Source organism: Bidens hawaiensis, unplaced genomic scaffold (genome assembly GCF_021521415.1).
Source record: "Bidens hawaiensis isolate Kalapana, Puna unplaced genomic scaffold, B.hawaiensis_p1.1 tig00030887_1, whole genome shotgun sequence".
In the NCBI taxonomy this organism is placed as follows: Eukaryota; Viridiplantae; Streptophyta; class Magnoliopsida; order Asterales; family Asteraceae; genus Bidens; species Bidens hawaiensis.
The window spans coordinates 2,159-26,382 of NW_027495179.1; the positions used below are offsets into that span (position 1 = coordinate 2,159).

The 24,224-nt window shown below is 34.4% G+C and overlaps 2 protein-coding genes across 4 annotated transcripts; both read right to left on the reverse strand.

The window, feature by feature from the left end:
- Positions 1-6,327: 6,327 nt before the first annotated feature.
- LOC143581351 (protein TRAUCO-like) lies at positions 6,328-8,685 on the reverse strand. The gene is made up of 3 exons (XM_077064177.1): positions 7,638-8,685; positions 6,918-7,157; positions 6,328-6,581 (listed from the first exon to the last, which is right to left on the reverse strand). Exons 1-3 carry the CDS (start codon positions 8,683-8,685, stop codon positions 6,517-6,519), a joined length of 1,353 nt encoding a protein of 450 aa, XP_076920292.1. The 3' UTR covers positions 6,328-6,516.
- A 1,484-nt stretch (positions 8,686-10,169) lies between these two features.
- Positions 10,170-16,114, reverse strand: LOC143581346 (uncharacterized). Of its 3 annotated transcripts, XM_077064168.1 has the most exons (7): positions 15,922-16,114; positions 14,957-15,024; positions 13,802-14,369; positions 13,559-13,708; positions 10,647-12,425; positions 10,518-10,572; positions 10,170-10,406 (listed from the first exon to the last, which is right to left on the reverse strand). In XM_077064168.1, the coding sequence occupies exons 1-7, from the start codon at positions 16,043-16,045 to the stop codon at positions 10,268-10,270; spliced, it is 2,883 nt and encodes a 960-aa protein (XP_076920283.1). In that variant the 5' UTR covers positions 16,046-16,114; the 3' UTR covers positions 10,170-10,267. The 3 variants fall into 3 exon arrangements, with proteins under 3 accessions (XP_076920283.1, XP_076920282.1, XP_076920281.1); XM_077064167.1 differs by having other exon boundaries at positions 10,653-12,425; positions 13,559-14,369; XM_077064166.1 differs by having other exon boundaries at positions 13,559-14,369.
- Between the last annotated feature and the right edge of the window lie 8,110 nt (positions 16,115-24,224).

A 24,224-nucleotide genomic window follows, 5' to 3' on the forward strand; every position in this document is an offset into this window, starting at 1 on the left:
GGGTAGTCACTTAGAAAGGTCCGGGAGTTTACCACTAAACCAACGTTTCACTTTGCTTATGGGTTCACTCACAATTTATATGTGGGTTCACTTTCATTTTTTATAAAGGCGTTTTACATAAAATCCGAAACTCAGTGGGTTCCCGTGAACCCACACTCGTATACATAGATCCGCCACTTGAAGATACAGGCTATTAAAAATAAACCATCTCCCACCCTCACTCGAACATCTGCACGCCACCTTTGTTACCGTAACATCAAAACACACACATAAAGGTCATTCGGTGGTGGATGGGTTTCGTGTTTCCAAAATGTAAACAAGCAGGAGAGGTTGATTTCTACCAGTCAATCATACATAAATTGCGTTAGATAAACGTGTAGAACGGTCTGCTCAATATCACCCACCCTAACTGTTTGCTGCCATTACATATTGACATCGATATGATGTTTTCCACAAGTCAATCAACTTAAGGACAAGGGCAAGTGGAAGCACCAATGTCATCATATATGCACCACTTGCAATTAAAAAAATAGCAAAACATGAAAATTATATAAGGATCATTAATTTACTTGAAGCCATAAATTTAAGGGTATTAGTTGGGAGCCCGCACGATGCAGCAGGGCGTGAGCGCAACTTTTCATTGAATACATAGTCTGTGTTGATACATACGTCATCTGATGACAGTGTGCACGTAGCCTAAAATTGGACGCGTAACTCGTGCAAAGCCTCAAGTCCCGAATCGATAATCAAACTCGAGGTAAGCAAATAACTCTTGTTTATTAATCAGAAAATCCAACTCAAAAAACTGATTACAAACTATCAAACCCTAACTCGGTTTGACTCTAGATGAACCCTAACTCGGTTACATCTTGTTCACCCTATATAATGTCTAACCATAACTCTGTTTATGTAGACTAACCTAACTTGCTAGCCAAGACATTACCAAATATAATTACAATACAATTAGGAAACATAAAGTAATTAGTAAACATAACCAACTATGACCGACTTGTCAACATTGGTCCCTCAAGTTCACCGACTTGTGACTTGGAGTCTGAAATTACGTCCAACAAAGCCAGTTACGTGTAATCGAAGATTAAACACGCGTAACCAGACGGGAATGCACGTTACCGACATTAAAACATGCTTAACCAACGCGTGTAATTCATGCCAACCAACGGTGTAGGGCTCTGGGTTGAGCGCTTACCAAGATTGGGTTATGTGTGTTATGTGGTGTTGGACAAGTGTTTATCGGCCCCGGTACATGTAAATAACAACATCTGCGTAACTTGTAACGAAAATCAAAAGGCAAACCTGAAATATACAGAATAAATCATTTTTTAAACCAACCTGTTCTGACTCGACACAGTTCTGACCTGGCCCCATTCTACTCGAATACGAACCAAATTAACCATATTTTTGTATCTATTCATTTCGACCTTAATGTACTTTTACAAATGATCCAAGCTCGCCCGACTCGATCTGTTACCGGTTCAAAATGGTAAGCGCGTAATATGCTAACTTTTTAAAACTAAAAACTATAGCAATATCATACTCAAATTAAAGAGAATACAATGCTCGTTTTTATGATTTATTTATTTTTTAAAATATTAACATGTGAAAAGTTATGGCCATTAAAAAGTCGTTGGGTAGTTGGTTTTGAATAAGGAGGCATATGTGTAACTATTATTAAACTTTACAAAAAAGGTAATGAAGTTGAGGGACCAAAGTTGTAAGTATATTTTGAAAGAATGAAATTACGTAACATTTGTGAGTATAGACTTAATTACCCCTAATTTCTATATTTTTTATGCATTATGTGTTGTATATAAAGCAATGAGTTTGGTACCTCTTGAAATTTAAGAGGTCCCTAACTCATGCTTTATATATAGTATAGATATACAGGAAAATGAAAATTATATGATATATAGAATACGCTAGAAGGCTAAATTAAATTTACTAAGAGTAATTTTTTGTCGTCAAAAAACCGAACCAAAGCAAACTATTGTCAACGGTTAGATTCCGGTTTGGTTTGTTCTTCGATAATAAATTGAGTTTAAAATACTATTATTCCATCTATATATTCACTTCTAACTAAGCATCAACCGAACACATTAGTAACTTGAGAGGAACATAATAATGAAAATGATAAATTTGGTCACGTAATGATAAACCTTGATGGAAGAAATAGAAGAAATCATAAAGAAAGCAAAGACTAAAAAAAATCTTACTGAAACTTGGACTAGTTTAAAATGCACTCAACATTTACGATCCGGTTTCATATAGCCGATTTTCAGTATAAACTGCAAACCAAACCGTTCCAGTTCGGTTTGAAAGTTTGAAACTGAACGGCCAAAAGTTAAAAAAAAAAAAGTAACCGTGAAACCAAACCAATGACGGGTTTGAATGTTTCACAGTTTCAAACAATGAATGCTTGTAAATTACCAAGATCAGCGTTTCCCGTCACATCACGCGAACACTCCTCTAGTTTAGTAGTTTAGTACTATACAAGCAAATACTGAGTGAAGAATCCACAAAGACTTGACCTTAAAATTCCACAGGTCAATAGAAAGTGGAAACACCAAACGAAAAAGCGAAGGAATGAAAAATCTAAATCCTCAATGGAAAGTGGAAGCACCAATATCCTAAACATAAAGTACATATATTGTATCAAATATTATTTATATATATAGATATACATAAACATACACATATTCATAGGGGTAGATATATCTAGTATATGTAGCATACAACAGTATCTATACTACATATATGCTTATATACCAAGTGTACACGCTACATATATGCAATATACTGCATACGTGCTAGTATAGTTTTTTTTTTCTCACGAAGAATGAGTTATATCATGATCATGTCTCTACATTTCATAAACATATAGATACATACATAAATGTACACGTTACACATATTTGCTCTGAGCACCCAAGGCATTCTAAAAGACGCGTTAGTCAAGATGATTTTTTTTCTCAAATAGACTGCTAACAGAAATATGTAATCATTCTAAAAAATTAGTGATCATTCCACCACGTTAAAATTAATCTGTTGTAGAAATATCAGCAGTAAATCTTAAACTCATATAGCACTAGAATACGTCATCTACTTATACTGGCTTATTCCATTTCAGGAGTGATGGATAGAATACAAAATTGAGCTAACTTGATTGTAACTATTTAGTTTAAAATATAATATCTTTCTAAGGTAAACTTCAAAGTGTCTTTGATATGGTGATGTGATAGGGGTACTAAAGGGCCAGCTTTGCAACTTGTATCAGTGAACAATTTTCACTCATGACTTTAAAAGGGTTCGACCGATCAGATGAGTGAACTAGCAGCTAGCGAGGGCTGTTCAATAACTTATTACAGAAGCAAACAGCTGTCGAGGGGTGTAGTATTTTCTGAGCAAGTACTATGCCATCTTGGAAGCTTAATTGTTTAGGTGCTTATGTTACAACTTGAGAAAGATGATAATGTAAGTGGGTATATTTCTAAAGCTAATTTGAGTTTGAGCATACCAAAATGAACTCAAATTAAAGCGGATCACTATTGTATGAATTAGAACATTCACCACCAAACAATTTTATGTTAATGTAATTAATCTGAATCGGTCAGCATTAAGTGTGTTTGGTTCACCGGAAAACCTCTGAATGAAAATTTTACCCCTTCGTCCCTTCACATGTGTTCATAACCCTCCACACACCTCCTCCTCGACCCACCACCACATCTGTGTACTCAACACTGACTCGGTACTTACCGGCTCAGAGTCTCGTAACCACCATTCATGTCTCTTACATTTAATGATGCAGAGGTTGCCAAACAGCCCCTTACATACAATAATAATCTAAGTTTAGAAAGTAAAAGGACTTAAGAGTTGGTGTACGCTGAAAGTGTAATTTAGACGACTCAGTTTGTTTAGACCTCATAAGTTTCACATAAACGAAAGTCAAATCGACTCGTTTATAAGTTAATAGATTGAAACACTAGCCTCTAGTATTCACACACTATTCTTTAAAAGTTGCCATAACCCGTCCCCAAACAAACTATCCATTTGTTTATGCGTAAACTTGATTATAAGAAACAAGATTATCCTTAATAAATCTACATCCATTCATCCTTGGTACTAAAAAACAAGGAACAGTGGAACACACTGAGGATGCTGAGACGCTAGCCTCAAACCGCAAAAAGCACACCACTTTTACAAAATATACCACATACATGATATGTCCGAGCATAATACCTGTACGTATACGTATAGGTGGACACCCATATATATTGTTGGCTATAGGTGCGTATATATACGGCTAAATTAATGTCTATGTACACATAACAAATAGGTATACTAATGTAGTGTGTACACAAATAGGAAATTGTTATACATATAAACAGATATATCTATGATAGCCTGATAGGTTCATATGCATCTACATGTGTCTGAATCAGGATCAATTAAATTATTAAAAATGGCAAGAGCAACCAAATTTTGTTACTTGACTCATGCAAGTCATCCACACTTTTATATCTTTATTGAAGCATTTGTAATATTTTAAGCATTCGAGACAAATAAATTCTCAGTATTGCTTTTGGGCATCAAGATGCACAAAAATGAAAATGTGAATTTGAGAAAGACTTCCAATGAACAAAGTTTCAAAAATATTGCAAACACTTCAATGAAGATGCATAATTGTGAATTGGTTTGATGTGTATGAGAATATCAAATTCCTGTTTACCAATATTTTAGTTCTTATCAGAACCCTTCCCTGTATAAATCTATATATACACACCTACATGTATACATAATTACATACATGGTTGTTGTATGTAGGGTATATATGTATATGTGTGCGCGCGTGTGTGTGAGCACGCGCATATTTGTGTGTGTTTATAGAAGTGCTTGTCTAGCTGTCTCTCTGTGTACAAGGTAATTATGTATATCTACATAGATAAACATGTGTAAACTGATACATGCACACATACTTTTTTTTCAAAAAAGCACAATAATATATATAAATATACACACACACACACTTGTCTAGTTTTCTGTGTGTACAAGTTATACTTCAAGACCCCAGAACGAAACTAAGCAGATCTATACATTGCCCTAAAAGTACATAACCTTAATCTGGCATATCCAAGAGCTCCTATCACTTATCATGTTCTCACAAACGTTCAAGTGAAGATTAAAAAAAATAAAGTTACTAAATTAGCCAACTAACCTTTGATAGTTTACGAGTCTTTAGCATATACATGATACATGTTCGTGTGTGTGTTTGCAAATGTCTTATGCGCATACGTGTAAGTGCGTATACACATGTTAATGTTGAACTTCAAGCACGAGTTTGAGGTTTTCATGACTCCTGACGATGAGGTTCAATAATCCCATTCAGTGTTGTAGAGCTCGCTAGTCAGGCGGTGGGGTGGGGACCAGCGATTAATCGAGATTTATTTTCAATTTTCTATATCAAGATTAGTAGGGATTAATAGGATTATAATTTTTTTTTATAATTTTCAATTTCTATATATACATAGATTTTTATATGTAATATATACACGCACACACTTTTATATGTAATTTTTATATATGACACACATTTTTATATTTAATTTATATACACACACACAATTTTATGCATATAGGTATATATGCAATCAACATAGATTGGCCGAAAACTGTTTAGGCCCGAAACTGCCATAAATTTCTGGAAATCGGCCTGAATTAAAGCCGAAGTTAAAGTCCGACAAGGTCCGACTACCGATCTTTTGGCCGATTACCCAAAAACTATTAAGTCACCGGCTAACCAGCGATTTATTGTCAACTTGGCGCTGACTAGTCCCAATTATTACAACACTTATCACATTGGCTATTTCCTAACCTCACACAGTTTAAAATGTTCTTCAAATAGCCCTTGCTTGTTCACTTGTTCAGTGAGTTAATATCATGTATTATCTAAGTAAAAATTTAACACATACCTTAACACCTCTTGGTTACCAAAAATCTCAAAGCCACACTAATGTTTGGGCAAAAGAGTTGCAAAACAAGTTGCTCGTTTCCTAAACCATAATAAGTCATTCCAAGATTTGTAAATCTTGCCATGTTGTGAATGGTTGATAAGTTAAGAGACAGGCAATCTCTCCTTCCAAACAAAGTCCTACAACTTGAAAGTCCCTCGGATTTCATCAACCCATTAACTAAAAACTAACCATTAACTCAATTTAACCAACCCAACATGCCACACACACAAAGGCAAACATATGGGCCTAATAAGATGACATATCTTAGAACATAGACTTAGATTTTATTATACAAGGGATAATACATACATAGAGCTAACATAGAGCTAGTTGCACCCCTTAAAAGTCCGTCACCAAGAGAAGGCGATAATGAAGGATACAAGATTGTGTACCTTTTTTTACAGATCTTTTTCATTGATTAAAGTAACCAACCTGAAACTCTTGCTTAAGGATCAATTGACACTTCATCTACTTCAGTTTAGATGTCTTGTCAAGATTCATTCTCTTGAACCACTTTCAGCATAGGGCACAATCTAGTCAGACCCGAAGGATTTCCTGCAATAAGAAAACGACCTTTATCACAAAAACTAATGCGAGAAGCCGTGCTGCCCAGTCAGATTACAATAAAAATGACACATATATAAAATAAATAAAGTTAAATTATCTAAATGAACATTGCACAAAAAGAGTTACGAACCAGCATTTAAAAAGTCAAAAACATGACAACAAATGAAAGGTCAATTAAATGAGTTATGTAAGTCTGCAGTTCAAAAATTTGCTAATCATACACCAACAAAAGAAACGACACTACAACTAAAAAGAAACTCAAATGAACCCCAATTGTAAACTTGGTGGTTATTGTTATTGCCTATTGCTTTTCACTGGACACACCATTTTGAACAGTGCCATCAAAGCCATGATATGGAACTTCAATCATCGGTTTGGGGATCGAGCGTTGACCAAAGTCTTGTGGAAAGGCTTCAAAATCAGGACCAAAGTTGAATTTTACAACACAGTTACTCTGATGAGGTAGCGTATACATTGAAGCAGCAGGGTAATAACGCCCACCATGGAGATCCTTAAAAGCAGACCCTTGACATAGTCCATTTTTGAAAAAACATATTTCACTTCCTGCACAACGATAATAATATATAAATCAGAATAATCGTAATAAAGAATAATACTTATTTGCTTTAAATTCAACTATTGTGGCAACTAGAGAAGCAACTAATTGTCTAATTTGCTGGTTCACATTTATAGAAATTCATATGTAAGCCATACAATGATCAAAATCGTACTAAACAAACAGTAGCTTACATGTGCGACTGTGCGTTTACATTAAGTTTCAATCATCATGAAAACATGAAAAAACCTGGTTGAATATACAATGTTAGTTCACATTCACAACCAAAGTAAAAAGCTTTAAACTTTATACATACATGGATTGGTTAAGTACTTAAGTAACACGTCTGCCTTTAAAATTATAATGATCCTAAGTCCTAACGTTCGCGAATCTTATTCGATAGTTTTGTATGTTACAAAATGTATCACAATAGTATCCATACACTAAACATGTATCATTAATAAACAAACAAATAAAAAGCAACAAACCTGGAACAACTTTTGGCGGGTCTTCTTTCGCATCGGTAGCATACGCATACTTCTGCCCCTTATACAAAACCAACTGCGGCGCCTTCGGAGCATACAAATTCCCATCCGGCAGATTAATATAAAACCCGATAACATCACCTTCAACATACCCTTCTTCCCCATACTTCTCCCTTAAAGCCTTATGCACCTTACTCCCGTCAACATCCCGGTACCCATAACTATTCCCATCATAACCAACCGGCGCCTGCAAATCCCCTTTTTCCGTCGACCACCCGAGTCTCGTATGCCCCGTGTCCCCTAAATTCACAACCTTAATTTCGTAATACCAAGCTCCGTCCGTCACGCCTCGAGTCGCCCGAACCATTCTATACCCTTTACAACTTCCCGCACTCAACCGGTCCTCACTTAACTCAACTTTCTCCGCCTTGTACACCTTTGAAAGACAAATGGTCATATCGGGAGTATCGTCGATTTTTTCGGGGTATCGGTGAATGGGAGTGATTAAAACCGAGTCTTCGGGTTGGGCGGTGGCGGCGGTGGTGCTTTTCGTGCGTTTTTTGCCCTTTCGGGAAGTGGGTTTGGTCCACACATTGTTTCCTTTGGTTTTCTTCTTCTTCAAGCTGTTGGTTGACTTCTTGCCGCTCGGTTTTTCGGTCGGCGGTGGCATCGGTGTGACGGGTGTCGATTCGACGGCTTGAATTGGGGATTCTTCGATTGAGGTGATGTTTTTAAGCTTCTTGGATGGGGGTTGTGGGTTATCTTCCATCTCGATGTCTTCGTCTGAGGATATGACTTTGGTGAAATTGGGTGAGTTTTTAGGGTTTGGTTCGATGTCGTCTGAGAGTTCTTCGGAGGGAATAAGGTTGCCGGAGTCTGTGTCGGGAGTTGCCGAGGTTGTTGATGTCGTGGTGATGGTCGGGATGGTTAGGGTTTCGTCCATGGTGGTGGTGATGGGTTCGGGTTGAATGGGGGTTGTGATGTTATTATTAATATCTTCGTCTTGATCTTGATCTTGATCTTCTTTGTAGGTTGCTTGAAGGTCGTCCATGGCGGATTTGGTGAGTAAAGAGGAAAAGGGTTTTTGGGGATAAAGTAGCAGTGCCAGTGGAGGAGATCAATAAATTTTCAAAATAAAATTGGTTGAAACGAGGGTGGACCCGTGTCTTCTTGTTAGATTGTTGGCACGAGAGGGGGAGAATTAATTGAAGTGTGTTGAAATGACCTTGTCGTATTATGATAACTGCATGCTTCTAAAAATTCATGAAAGACTACAAATATGAACTCTTTCTAATGCAAGCTTCACAACATCATGGCTCCAAAAAACCATATAGCTAAGAAGCCATTACGGTGAATTGATTGAAGTGTGTTGAGATAGCAGGTGAGTGACATTTGGTTAAACTAACTGGAATTATTTTTAAAGTGGGACTTGGTTAAACCAATTTTGTTTGATATTAGTGTCAAAATTCTTTTTAATGGACATTTCAACATGGTAATAGACCTATGTGCCATGGACTTGTAAGCGTCTTGTAATATCTTTGTATACCCTGAGAGCCACTCTCCATACTTATGATAATGGATAATTGTTTCGCCTTCCATGAATCATAGGGAGTGGATCAAACTCTTGAAGAATGGGATAGAAGGAAGTGCAACTGTGCAAGCATTTCTTTGCGCACATTTTTAGTAGTTCAAAAGATATGAAGTATTGGTAGGAAATCACACATTTAAACACGTATTAATAGATATGATCTTAAAACACTTGATGTATCACGTCTTGCTCAAACAGAACATAAATGTCTTTTGTGTGTTGTTGCTCTTACATGGCAACACCCCCAAAAAATTGACGAGGGGTGCTTAACAAACATATGATCCAATGTGCAAGGTCCATTTTTTATGGATTTGTCCCTTGCTCTTCTCATCGATACCCCCATTGACCTTAGAATTCGATCGTGATTTGTGCCTTTTGTTGGTCAGAGAGTGATCTTGTGAATCTCCAACATTCATAACAAAGCAAGATCTAAGGTTTTGGATCATGTTAACATTCATAACAAAGCAAGATCTAAGGTTTCATGTTAACCTTAGTCCGTCTTTTTTTATATTTTTTGGATCATGGACTTCACATTCTCCATATATGGTTTATTACCTGACTTTTCATCTCTTAATATACACGTACTCAAGGAATTTTAGATTTAGGATCTTCATGAGTGGAGATTGACGACAAAATCCATTTTGCTGTGTGTTCAGAAAAATAGATGATTATCAAATCAGAAGTAGATTTGTACACTAAATATTTTGAAACGTTGATGATTCAAGAGAAAGCGTATGTGAAGAATTACCATTGTCTTTTGTAAGCATTGAAAACAAATGTAAATATTTTTTATGTTCTTAGGGAAAGTTATATAACTTACCGCAGAAAAACCATTGATATTACTTAAATAAGAAGAAACAAGATTGAAATTCAACATATCTCAAGATAGCATCCCTATGTAGGTGGGAGGATAACGAGCAAAAACCACACAACTCAAAATAACCCCCTAACGTTAACCGCAAAAATATATTTCAGTTTTAAGATATTATTTCCAGCACTTGAGGGGAGCAAAACTTTTAAACAGAATCATAGTTAAACTTATCCCTTAAAGTTGACTTTCTGGAACAACGTCAACGGGTTGGCTTTCAGAATCTTCCACTTGTGATGATGCAGTGACCTTAGCTTTCTTGAATGCACTTGAACTTCTTAAAAGGTTTCCGATTGATGTGTTCTTCAATTTGCTCCTATGAATAGTTGTGCAGTAAAGTCAAGAATTATAAGTCAAAACAGCAGCAAAAAAGTTTTATTTTCATATATTAAATTCACGATTAAAGCTTGTATATCACCAAACTTACTGTGAGTTTATATTGTTCTTTCCAGCGCCTTCATTACCTTTCTTTGCATAAGACCCTGAGACAATGAAATTAACGTTATTACGTTAAGATTATAATAAAACATTAAAAAATAAAACTAAGTGCAATTACTGTTACTTCTTGAGATTATTTCTCCTGATGATGATGATGACGACGATGACGGTGATTGTGTTGATGATGATGATTTTCTAGATGTAGCGTATTTATTCAAATATGCATTTATATCATCACTATCATTGCCAAAGATTGTTCCCGATAACCTCTTCCTCTTTTTCTGTGAACGGGGTGAACTTCTCTTCTCCACAGTATTAGCAAGAGTCTGAACTAAATTCGGTTGTTGTTTGTTGGTCTTTTGAGCATAAATCTTTCTGGTCCTTTTTGGAGTTTTCATTTTATCAATATTAGTCATATTTGGATCTTTGAACACATTAACAGAAACTTGTGTTTTCTTCATGTCTTTCTTATTGTCAATAGAGGCAATTTTCTTCAGTTGAGGGCTAGGGGCAAGATTGTCCTTGGACTCAAGCTTATGAGATCCATCTTCTGGGATATCAACTTCGTTATTAACCTTAGAAACTTCAGACTCAGTCGCAATTTTTTCAGGAAGATGATGGTGGTCAACACTTTGACTTTTCTTTGACTCCAGCTCCACTTCAGTAGATTGATGTTTACTTGGCAGATCTCGAAGTTCAATGTGTGCCTCTTTTTCTTTCTCTTTATCACCATCTTTTATGTCAGCATTTTCAATAATATCACCATCGACACGCTTTGTTATTAACTCGTCCTCGTTTCTTCCAGAAGATTTTTTGGTTTTCCTTTTCTTTTTCCTCTTCGTTGTATCATCCGTCTTCTCTTTCGATTTTGCTAAGTCATCTAGTACACCTTGTGCATTTACCGGACTTGTGTTTTTCTCAGTTATGGACACATCAGCATCATTGTTCATCAGACTTGCAGAATGAGGGATACGGTTATCCTCATTTGTTACAGTTATAGCTACAACATCACTAGTGTCTGTGAATTCTTTCCTTGATTTTTCTTCCACGTTTTCTACTGAAACTTCCACCTCTTTCATAATCACATCATCACCTTTCTTAGCTTCTATTAATGTGTTCTCTGACACTTCATTTATTTCTCCTTCTACAACCGAAGCAATGACTGTTGAAAGAATATCACCCACGAGATTCTCAGCATGTTTAAATACTTTCTTGGTTCTCCTTTTTTTACCTTCACTAATATTCTCAGAACCCTTAGCTCCCTTTTTCCTCTCGGGAAGCTTCAGTTCAGGTTTTTGCTTCAGTGAGGTTTCTGAATCATCTTTGTGTTTATCAATCTGATCACCTGCACGTTCTTGACCGTTGGATCCTACATCTTGTTGTGCAGAAGATTCAGTAACTGTTTTTAGGACGAGTTCATTGTCTTTCTCCTTCTGAGGCATCCCAACAGACTTATCTTCCTGCATGTTTTCAACTACCATTGCTACATCACCAACAGTTTCACTTCCAACACCTTCAGTAATGACATCAGTGGCTGCTTGATCAATAGCAGAACAATTTTCACCTTTGCTTATCCTGTTATTTTCATTCCAAGAATCTTTACCCTCTGTTCTGTCTTTAAAGGTATTCTCATTGTTTGCCATATCACTATCATGTGTTAAAGCTAACTTTTCTTCTAAAGGCTTTACATTGTTTTTTACCCTTTGACTCTTACGTCTCTTTTTCACAGACGGTCCGGGCCCAAGACCGTCTTTTGGTGAACTCTCATTTGAGTTATGAAGCTTTTCGATGACAGATGTAGAAGACACTTCCTTTTCTGCGACTTTGGGTTCCGTTAAATGTTTCATATGGCCCGCGACAGTCACTTCAGCAGCATCATGTTCACAATCAGGAGTCCCTAAACAAGTTTCAAATCAATGTTTGAAAACCATTCAGTAATATAGATATGAGTAGGAGAAAACAAGAAAGACATGTATAAAGACTCAACGAAGAGGCTTTTGGCTTAAAAGAACACCAACCATATGTTGAAATGAATGGTCATAGAAAAAAGGTATCATGTAATGCCCTTGAAACATTTACACATTAAGAAATTTACTAGGGGTGTAAACAAGCCAAGCTGCTTGTGAGCTAGTCAAGACCGTCTCACTAGAAGCTCGAATTGAGCCAAGCTTAAACGAGCTCTAATCCCGACCATAAAGATAAGTGAAGCTGAGCACGAAAATTAACTTGTTTGGCTAAATAAATTCAACCATGAACCGATCCAAACCCGCAAAGTTTGTGTTTGGTTTGTGTTGTGTTTTCGTGCGGTGTCAAATATTCACACCCCTAATTATTGAGCTCAAGTCGGCTGGCAAGCCTAAACGAGCCTCTTATTTATATAATTTTTATTTAATATATTACACATATATTATATAATAAAATGACAAAAAAATGCTAAAAAATATATATTATGCTGTATATAGAAATTATAATCAAAATAAATAAATAAATAAATAAATAAATATAATTATTTAATAAAAAAATAAACCAAACTCAAGCTTGAAGAACTAGTCACAAGCCTAGATCAAGCCTAATAGAGCTCAGGCTTGGCCCATTTCGTTTACACCCCTAAGTTTACTAGCAAACCCATCCTTTACGATAAATAATCCCTTTAGTACTAATGATATCAACTAATGTACCCATATTTCTAAACTTATTGTACCCATATTTCTAAACTTATTTTCCAGATGTAATGTAAACAGGTCCAAAAATAGCATCAAATTTGCAACTCCTAGTATTCATCATGTAATTACATAGATAGTAAAGCCCTATCATAAAAAAACTAGCTTAATTGTATATATCTTTGTATTTTCTTGAGTAGTTACAAACGAATCCAGTCTTCTCAAGGTTGTATTTTATTATGAAATGGTTATTAGTTTAATAAAAAAACAAGTAAACTATGTATATAACACATTTGTTTAACTTGGTGAATATATAGAAACATATAATTAAAAAAAATTAACTCTGCACAAAGGTATTCTATGTACTTACTCATCAATGAAGAATGCATTTCATCCTCCATAGCTGGTTTTCGGACGAGTTCATTGTCTTTCTCCTTCTGAGACATCCCAGCAGACATCTCTTGCTGGATGTTCTTTCCAACTACCATTGCCACATCACCAACAGTTTCACTTCCAGCACCTTCAGTAGTAACAACATTAGTGGCTACTTGATCATTAGGAGAACAACTTTCACCTTTGTTTATTATGGTATTTTCATCCCTCAAATCTTTACCTTCTGTTTTGTTTTCAAAGGTACTCTCATGGTTAACCTTATCATTAACATGTGTTAAAGCTAAGTTTTCTTCTAAAGCTTTTACATCACTTTTTCCCCGAGTCTTGCGTTTCTTTTTCGCAGATGATCCAGGCGCAATACCATCTTTTGGTGAACTCTCATTGTGCACATCACGTGTTCTTTTCTTCAATTTTTTATCTGCATTCACAGTATCCAGCTTCGGTTGTAGTTCAGAATCCAACTGCTTATCACTGCATATTCTATCTTCTTCGACATTCTTTGAGACGTCTTTACAAGAATCGCCAGATGTCAGTTGATCAACATTAAGAGCCTTTTGGTTCACCAATGGTGCCATTTTAGAATGATCTGATGATGACCCGTGACTATGTGTCACCCACGGTAAGGCTAGTTGATCCCCAGCCTTGTGGTTAGCCGTATGTTGAACACCATCATTTTGCTCTACACGAGAAGCATCTACTGACACAAACCAGTTTCTTTTTGCAGCATTAAATGCACTCTTAACAAGCATAGAGTCTGACAAGTGATAGAAGATTCCTCTTTGTTTTACCTGTCACATTAATAAAAGTTGGATTAAAAGAAAAAAAAGAGTTGTTTGGTTCATTCAGATCTGAATGAGCCTCTATCCCATTCAGCAACAACAACAAGTCTGACTGATTCAGACATAATTTTAACCATTCAGATGTTTTTCTGTTTGGAACCAAACAGTCTGAAGTAATGAATCAGATGTTTACATCTGACTGGTTCCATTCAGATGTAAACAAAAAGCCCCAACCATTCAGATGTTTTTCTGTTTGGAACCAAACAGTCTGAAGTCTGAATGAATCAGATGTTTACATTCAGATCTGAATGAGCCTCTATCCCATTCAGCAACAACAACAAGTCTGACTGATTCAGACATAATTTTAACCATTCAGATGTTTTTCTGTTTGGAACCAAACAGTCTGAAGTAATGAATCAGATGTTTACATCTGACTGGTTCCATTCAGATGTAAACAAACAGCCCCAACCATTCAGATGTTTTTCTGTTTGGAACCAAACAGTCTGAAGTCTGAATGAATCAGATGTTTACATCTAACTGGTTCCATTCAGATGTAAACAAACAGCCCCTTACATTTTTAACCAAGAAAAAAGTACCTTCAAGGATTCGACTGTAATATCTCCAATAGCAGGAAATAACTGACTATGCTCCAACATTACTTTCCCTGCATAAAAAATAAATAGATAAAAAACATGATGATATATTTTTTTTAAAATGTACTTGTGGATGCATATCAGAACACAATTACTTCAAATCCACTCAAGACAGCTGAAATTGTTCCATGAATATGATGTTGGAAAACAAAACCGCTACAACAAATACATTTCGCGCTAGATATACATTTGCTTTTAAGAAAAAGTATCTTCCGTAAAGAGATAGGTTCCAACACATCAACAGATATCATACACAACGAGCTTAGATCTACTATGCTTGATTATAAAATGTGTGCACTAGGAGCGCATAATTCGCGATGCGCATGATCACCCATGATGCACTGATAAGATCGCATCAAGTGGAGCAATGCGCTCTAAAATGTCTGCATTTGTGAATTAAAGTGAGTTTCTGCATAGATTACGTGTGCCTTATGCATAGACATAAATTACTTGTACGCGTAGAGTTAAAAAACTTAATGGTTATACAATAAAACTTATTTGGTGGTACTATAGGATTTTATAACTATTCACATTAATCTCTTATTTGCTTTATCGTTTAAAAGTTAAGTTAAAATATTATCTAAAAACAATTTTGTAGTTCTTTCTAATAACAAACGTCTCGCATACTTAACCTCGCATACTCTTTGAATCAAAACGCATCCGCGCATTTTAAAACCAAGCTATGAACTAAAACACATAAGCAAGTCTAATATGAAGTTTCGCATTTACGCACGTATAATTTCCTGATAGAATATAACAAAAGCCCTATGGTTGCAGGCTTAATGTTTGATGTGAAATTTAGGCATTATAAACTCATTCGAATCGCAGAATATTAAGCGTAAGGCACGTTAAAGCTAAAATCGGTAATAGAGCTATTATAAAAGGTGTGTTAGGATTAAGAGTATTACTTTTGAAATCGAATACAGTGTCAGAGTGTGAGACGATCATAGCCAGATGAGTGTCGAGGCTCGTGGTGATGAATATCATGTTATTATTGGTTAATCCGTCATCATCTGCAGTCGCCGGAGCCATTTCCGGCTGGAATTTAGGGTTTGGGAATAGGAAGGTGGAGATGGAGGGTTTGTGGTTTAGTGAGGTGAAATCACCATGTTTGTTTGTTCCAAGGGTTTAAGTTTCTTTTTTTTTTTTCTAAATAAATTAATGTGGGATATTTTCCATGTAATAAGATTTGCATTTCATGAATTTGAGTTTTTTTTATCGTTTACAATGTGGTGTATGTGGTTTAATGATAGAAAGTATACCCGTAATAATTTGAAGGGCTTGGGTGGCTTAATGTAAGAAAACTGAGATTTGTGATTCATGGTTTAATATTGCGGGCGTTCGGGTTTTACTTCTAGTTAGGGGTGAGCATAAAACTGAATTAACCGAAAAACCAAACCGAAAAAAATCGAACCGAAGCATCAACCTGCGGTTAAATTTTTAGTTTTTCGAAAAACCGATTTTTGGGTTTAGGTTAGGTTATCCATTTTAAAAAAACCGAAAAAAACCGAACCGAACCAAATCGAACATATGTTTTCTACGTGTTTTTTAAAGATGTTATGACCAGAAACATAACACCAAAAGAATCTACCATTGATGGTGATGAAGATGATCAAGATTGGGTCTAAACTTTGAAGATAAATAAGACAATGAATGAAGATTCGGGAAACCTTTAATTTTTTTTATTAAGAACGTTGTTGAATTTTAAACTCTACTACTCAAACAACTTTGTATTTGTTTGGTTCTACATAACACGTGCCTATTTTTGTATTTTGAATTCAATATGTATGAGGTACTCTATATTTTTTTTTAATTCATTTTTTGATTGTAATGTCTACTCACAATAAAAAAACCGAAAATAACCTAAACCGAAAATAACGGAAAACCGAATAACTAAATAATCGAATAACTGAAAACCGATTGGTTGGTATTCTAAAATAACCGATAGCTTAGGTTTAGGTTTGGGTTTTACCCAATAACCGAACCGAACCGTGCTCACCCCTACTTCCGGTGGGTCTTCGGGCGAGTGAGTTTTCTTAAGAACTGGAGATAACTTGGAGACGCTTAAAGGCTCCGTTCGGCTAGGCAGGGCTAGCTAGCGGTGACACTTTGCCTTTGAGTCACCCCTTACGGACTACCTAGTTAATTCTCTGTTTATTGATCGTTAAAAAATTAATTGAGTTTTTGACCCGTCTACAACTGGAGTTAATTTTCTATTTGTTGATCATTTAAAAATAAATATATAAAAATAACCAAAGATAAAAATAAAAATGATAATCTCTCACTTGTGGCCTGGTGGTTCTCCATTGGAGACTCAAGGTCGAATCCTACTTGTCCCTTTTGGTGGATATTGGCAATAAAGGATTTTAGCTAAACCTTGTGCAAAGGTTGTCAGTTCAAACTCTGAGCCCACCCGGGTTTTCGTCCCACTGTATGCTACGCCAGAGAGTTATGCTCTTGTAGTGGCACAACGACTGTCAACTGGCAGTCGGCGGTATGGTTACCCGGGGGAACGCCCAAGCCAAACTCTAAAGCAAGCGTGGGCCCGGTTAAGATAACATAGTCTGGCCAGAGTGGGTCATCGGGGCTCTCCAAATTTGAAGAGTGAGATAACCTAAATACATAAAAGTCGACGTTCTAAATAAATGATAACTCCAATAACTTTCTAACAAAATATATAAGTCAAATAAATATATTTTTATACAACCTTTGCAAATCAAACTTATAATGAGTTGAATTTATGAATTCCAATAAATACAACTTATAGCTTAGTATAGTAATAAAGATATACGATCTTCAACCAAATCATTGCAAGTTTTAATATAACTTGAGACATCGAGTAAAATAGAAATAACGAAAATGATATTACTTGTAAAAAAATACTTTTATAAGTTCAACTCAAACCATTACATGTGACCATCTTTCATGATTGAACTCATAAAACAATTTTATTATACACTTAATTGGGTCCGACCCAAAATGGTGACACATGAAAAATCTAGCCTATTTATTCCTTACGTGAGAGTACTTCATCTTCATTGTAGGGGGGAGTTTTCGAGTACTTGATGGAAGAATAGTGTGGCCGCGCTAGTTTGTCAAAGTCGGCTACCAAAACTGGAGTTATACTACCTGTTGTACAATAATCGTTGAGTTTGGAAAAAGTTTCAGGAAAAAAAGAAATAAAAAAATCCTATTTAAACCTTTTTTTATCATTTTACACACACAAATAAAAAGCAACACAACATACAATCTGTTAGGCCCCGGTTCTGGTGCCATACATTGGTGTTAAATTTACCCATAAACATAATTCTAAATATCAGAATGAATTAAATTTTTCACAAATAAATAAAGTCAACCATTAAATACAAAAGTCTTAAAAGTTAAACAAACATTCAAACATGTCCTTAAGTTCAACATCACAAAATATCATAATTTCCATTATTCAGACGACAGCTTCTTTATTCTTTTGTCATGTATCCTTCTTCAAGCCAAATGTTTCATCTTACTCACATACGTGCATATTATAAGTCAGCTATGTTGAATGAGTTATAGATAATCAGACAACATACATAACATTCACATACTTATATATATACATACCCGAAGGTAATATTACGTACTTAACATGTTTACATTTTATTCATACATACATATATACATTCGTTCTTTCATACTTTCCTACTTTAACTTTCATAATTCATACATAACTAATCATACGTTTTAAAGGTCTTTCGCCCTGTTAAGGTCTACAACCATTAAACCTTCGCATATATTATTAGGGTATGCGACCCTTCAACCTTCGCATATATTATTAGGGTGTGCGACCCTTCAACCTTCGCATACATTATTAGGGTCCGTGACCCTTCAACATTCGCAAATATTATTAGGGTCTGCAATCTCTTTAACCTTCGCATATATTATTATGGTCTGCAACCCTTCATAACCATAAAACCATACATACATTTAGTTATATATACTCCTATTCGTCTAAACACATACCGAAAATCATTTCCATATCATTCATATGTCATCATTAAACACACATATAGCATACACATACCACTTATGATAAGTGTGTTAACTAATCACATTGAGTATGCACATAACCCCGAAAACATAACAAAAAATTGGGCTAGAAACTCGCATATGTCATGTTCCTCTCTGAGTTAACTGTAACACCCATCATTAGTTGTGTATGGCTAGCTGTGTAATAATTATAAGTATCAATAAACTATCTCTAACTAGTTACATTCTAAGTAAGTGAAACCCCTAACGAACATAAGTCTTGGGGCAGCGCCTCTGGCATTGGGGTTCTGTGGGCAGCCTCTGGCTGGGAAATTTTATCTTTATTACCAAGGCTTCATTAAAAGTTCATTAGAAAAATGCATCTTCAAACGAATCGAATTGAGTTTTCAAATGAATCGAATCAAATTTTCAAACGAAACGAATCGAGTTCTGAAACAAATCAAATCGAGTTCTGAAACGAATCGAATCAAGTTTCTTCAAACGAATCGAATTCTCAGGAATTCGTTCAAAAACTGGTTTTTCATATCTTTCCATTTTAATCATTTTATTACATAAAACGAGTTTTGGGCCATAACAAATTCATTTTCATACTTTAACTTGCTCCAAACGTCACCCGTTTTCCCCGAATCACATCCGCTGACTCGTTTATCATAATTTTATGTTTTTTTTACATCCTGATTTGCCTTAGTATCAAATCCTATCGCAAACCAACCTCAAAAACTTAACCTTTTACCTAAAACGCACATTTGTGGTTCGGAGTTGCTTCGGCTCATATTCAACACGTGAATCTATGTGTTTCTCTAGTTGTTTGATGACTATTCAAGCCGAAATCTACCCCATCTCACTTCAGATATGGTCTGAACGGTAGGAGAGTGTTTGCGTGAGTTTTTAAGTGTGCTATGGAGGCTGGATGAAAAGAAATTAGGGTTTTAGGAATGTTTAAAGGTGTTTAAATACCCCCAAGCCCATGAATCTAAGGCCGATTATCATCCTTTATTGTCCAAGCCACTCTATTAATTTTACTAGTTTGAGGCTAGTGTATTACAAGGGTAATTGATAACAATTTAAACTTTAACCATTAAGTGAAACACATGAAACAAATTGATCATATATTGTTAATACAATTACAATTAACATTAAAATTACAGAAATTAGATAACTAAGATTACACAAATATGTTACAAATATGTAAAAACTTCCTTTTACACTACATTTGTAATTGTATTAGTAGGTATACATTGTTTATCAAAAATCAAAATCTTTAATCGATGTTTGTTTGCAACTCTTAATAAGGTAACATATATGCAGTGGCGAATCCAGGTATTTTTGCTACGGTGGGCATAAAATGGATTAATAAAAAATGGGTCGGGTCAAAGAGAACAAGGCCGACCAACCATCATAAAACGATACATTGGTCTTTTTATACACCAACCTCTGAAAAATTTTGATATAAATTTGTTCAACTTTAAAAATAATTAATAGTAAAATTATAGGTTAAGGTAATATTGGACATTAAGAATTATTTAATGTAATACGAAGAGAAAAAAAAAGTTTTAACCAGCTAATGTGGTACAAACACGAGTCAAACTGTATAACACTTATTTTTCCAATTTCAAAATACAATAAATATAAAAATACATGATTAAACCCTAAATAAAATATTTTAATATGCAAATAAAACTATTAAATAGAATTAATAATTCTTACATATTTTAATTTAAATCAATTTTTTTATGAAAGTAAACAATATTAAAATAAAAAAAAGCGTATGTATATGATTATCCCAAAAATCATATACATACACTTTGATGTTATAATCATCTTTAGAATCTTAGAATTTGAAATTGATTGATCATGATAAATTTGTTGTCATTAATATTCCATGTATGAAAATTTTTAATTGATTTTATATTTAAAAATTCTATAATCAAGCAACATAAATACCGAAAATTAAACTATAACAAAATGATTTGTTTCATTTCATATGAATGTAATTGCCAGAAAAATGACAAATACATGCTAACCTTATAACCATGTTCAAATAATAGTGATTGTTTTGAGTTAGAAGAATTTTAAAAGATTTAAAGTTGCATAAAGTGAAGGTAGTGATTCTTATATATAATAGTTGGAAGTATGACTGTCACTTTTATTCGTAACTTGAAACCCAACCCAAGAAAACCCGTACCCGAACCCAAACTAACTCAACCCGAGAAACTCGAACCCAAGAAAATACTAACCCGAACCTGAACCGAAGTAATTAGGGTTGGTTCTTGGGTCATAATTCTAGGTTTCGGGTTAACAAAAATAAACTTTTAGTTTTTAAATCATATATATTTTTATATATTAAAAGCTAAGCCTTACTCGCTGGCGTTGCCAGGATATAGTCCGAGTCGATTGTTTTCATGCCACATATAATGAATCGATTTTTTATTTTTTTTATTATTTTGAACATAAACCATAATAAACACTTTAAATATGTATTAACCAACATGTAACACTAACATAACCTCAATTCGTTGTATTTGTATAAATATAAAATTAATAAGTTAATATAATATAGGAATTATGTAAATAACTGATGAAAACGGTATTCTAGGTTTCAATATCCTAAATGATTTTTGGAAAACGAAAATAATGAAATGGGATTGAAACCAATTTTTTGGTTTAAAATAACAAATGCTTTTAATTAAGTAATTTATCTTATAAGGTATATTAAATTAAATATATTTGAATGCATAGAAAAAGTATAAATCAAGTCACAAAACATATGTTTCTGAAGCATTTTGGTTTGAATTATATAAGAAAATATTGAAAACTAAATATTGATCTTGTTATTGCTAAAACCCTTTATACTACACAAAAAAGTCATATAAATAGATGATAGATTGTTCATAGAGTTAATCGTTATGCATATAGATTATAATTATAATATTCAACTTCAATGATTTAATGCTAAACACCAAGATATATATATATATAATAGGTATTCTCCATGTTTGTAATATTTATACAAAATGTTTGAAGAAAAATAAGAAAATACACATTTCATGAGTTCAAGTGCATATGAGAAAATTTTAAATCCAAATTTGAAACCAATCTTATATAAAAAGTTACACACTGCTGTTTGAATCCCTGCTTAAAAACAATTTATAGTTTACCATACAAATCCAAATTCTTAAACAGTAATGTCACTTTATTTTTTTTTAATTTGCAATTACTTGTGATTTTCAAATTTTATTATAACAGGTTTGCAACTTCAATTTTGATATTTTCTTATTTCACCTTTAATGTTAATGAATGAATCAGCTAGTATTTATATTTAATAAACATAAACTTGAATTCATATATTGAAATAACTTAAAAGATAAGGACCATATATGAAATTTGTTGTAAAAAGGTGAGGGGGGCTATAAGCTTGACAATTGACAAAAGTTATATTATTTATTAGAATAGATAGAAGATAGATTCAACTTAACTAAATAATAGCACACCATTAAGTAAACGAAATTCTTTATTTATTATTATCAAAAGTAAGATGTTACACAGTTTTTATGGAAAATTTAAAAAGTCAAGTAATAAAAAATCCTCTAAAACTCAATGAGGCGGTTCGACCGGCCTAGGAATCGGTTCAGGTGCTAGTAGAGGTGGTTCGAACATGAGATTAGGTGTTTCGACCATGAGAGGAGGCATTGGGATGTTTTAAACCTTTTTAATTGTTTGTTTTTTTATTTTATCGTAATTGAATGAAATGTTTTAAGGTTTACTTTAACGTGATTGTTTTTTTATCTATATTTTAAACTAAAAAATTGATACTAGGATACTTAAGTGTTGTCTATAATTAAGGGGTTTTATTGTTTTAAGTCTTACACCCCCTTAACTAATTGAGCTACACATCAGAGACTAATAGGTGTGGATGTCAACGACGAGTTTAAAAGAGTTTATAGTGTGAATATCATGGCATGATACACGACTGGTGGAAGTTAGGATACTTGAGAGAACCCCCTTCGTCCCTAAGACTACTAGATGTTGATGTCATTTTGCTTCCCAATTTGATGTGTCACGTCAACGCCACATCATACCATACTCTCTTACACTACATTTCACAATTATATAGAAATGGTCACCAAATCATCACTTTCCTAACTTTTTAAATAAAATAATAATATTTATCTTACAATAATTTCATATAACAAAAATTAATTCAATACAACTAAAATTAAAATATGAATAAAAATAAAAATAAAAATAAAGTTACATTCGAGAAAATTAAATAGAAGTAAAAAATTACTTAATTAAAAACGTAAAATAAGAAAAAGAAAAAAACAACAACCAAACATATTTGTTGACGATTTGAGCTTGCAATGCCTCCAATGTTCGTTTACGCTTTTCGTCCTTGACGTCAATGTTAGTTTGGAGGATTTTAAAGCAGTTCTTCCCGTTTTTATTGTCGAATTTCCGCCCTCGTCGGTTACTGTAGCGGCTGCAGCAGACACGATCGTGTGAATAAAAAGCGGAACGACCGAACTCGACTCATCATCGATGAAAAATCCATCTTAGTTGAAAGAGATTCATAAGTTTTTGATATGGAAAAAAGGAGAAAGAATGGGTTTATTTGTATGGTTTTAGTAGGTTTTGCGATTATATCTTATTAAAAAAAACACACTAAGCGTTAGACAACGATTATATGAAATAAAAAAAACCTTTATTTGTCCTTTTGGAAATGGTCAAATGCATGCAGTTAGGATATGAGAATAAATAATTAATATTTCTTTTGGAATTCTCAAATGTGAATAGCATTTTTAGCGGCAATTTAAGCTTTAAAACTCCACTGCCATCGGTGCTGATTTGAGCGGCGTGGTGTTCACCGCCGGCACTACTTGCCACTCAGCATATTGGTTTCCATACCTTACAGCCTAAAGGGCCTCCCTCTTTTAGTCTTTCCAATCATATCAGATACTCATATTCTCTCATATTTATGGCAATTGCTTGTATTTGACTAGAGCATTAGAGCGTGGTCCATAAGGCTTCAGCTTGGGCCCTTGTAATGAGTTGATTTTACATATTTGGCATGAGAATAATAAGACGAGGTGTGGTTGTCTTCTTATTTACTCGGTACTCATGGAACATCTGCCCCAGGACCCGCCTAATGAAAATTTACTTCAACAATCATGAACACCGAATATAG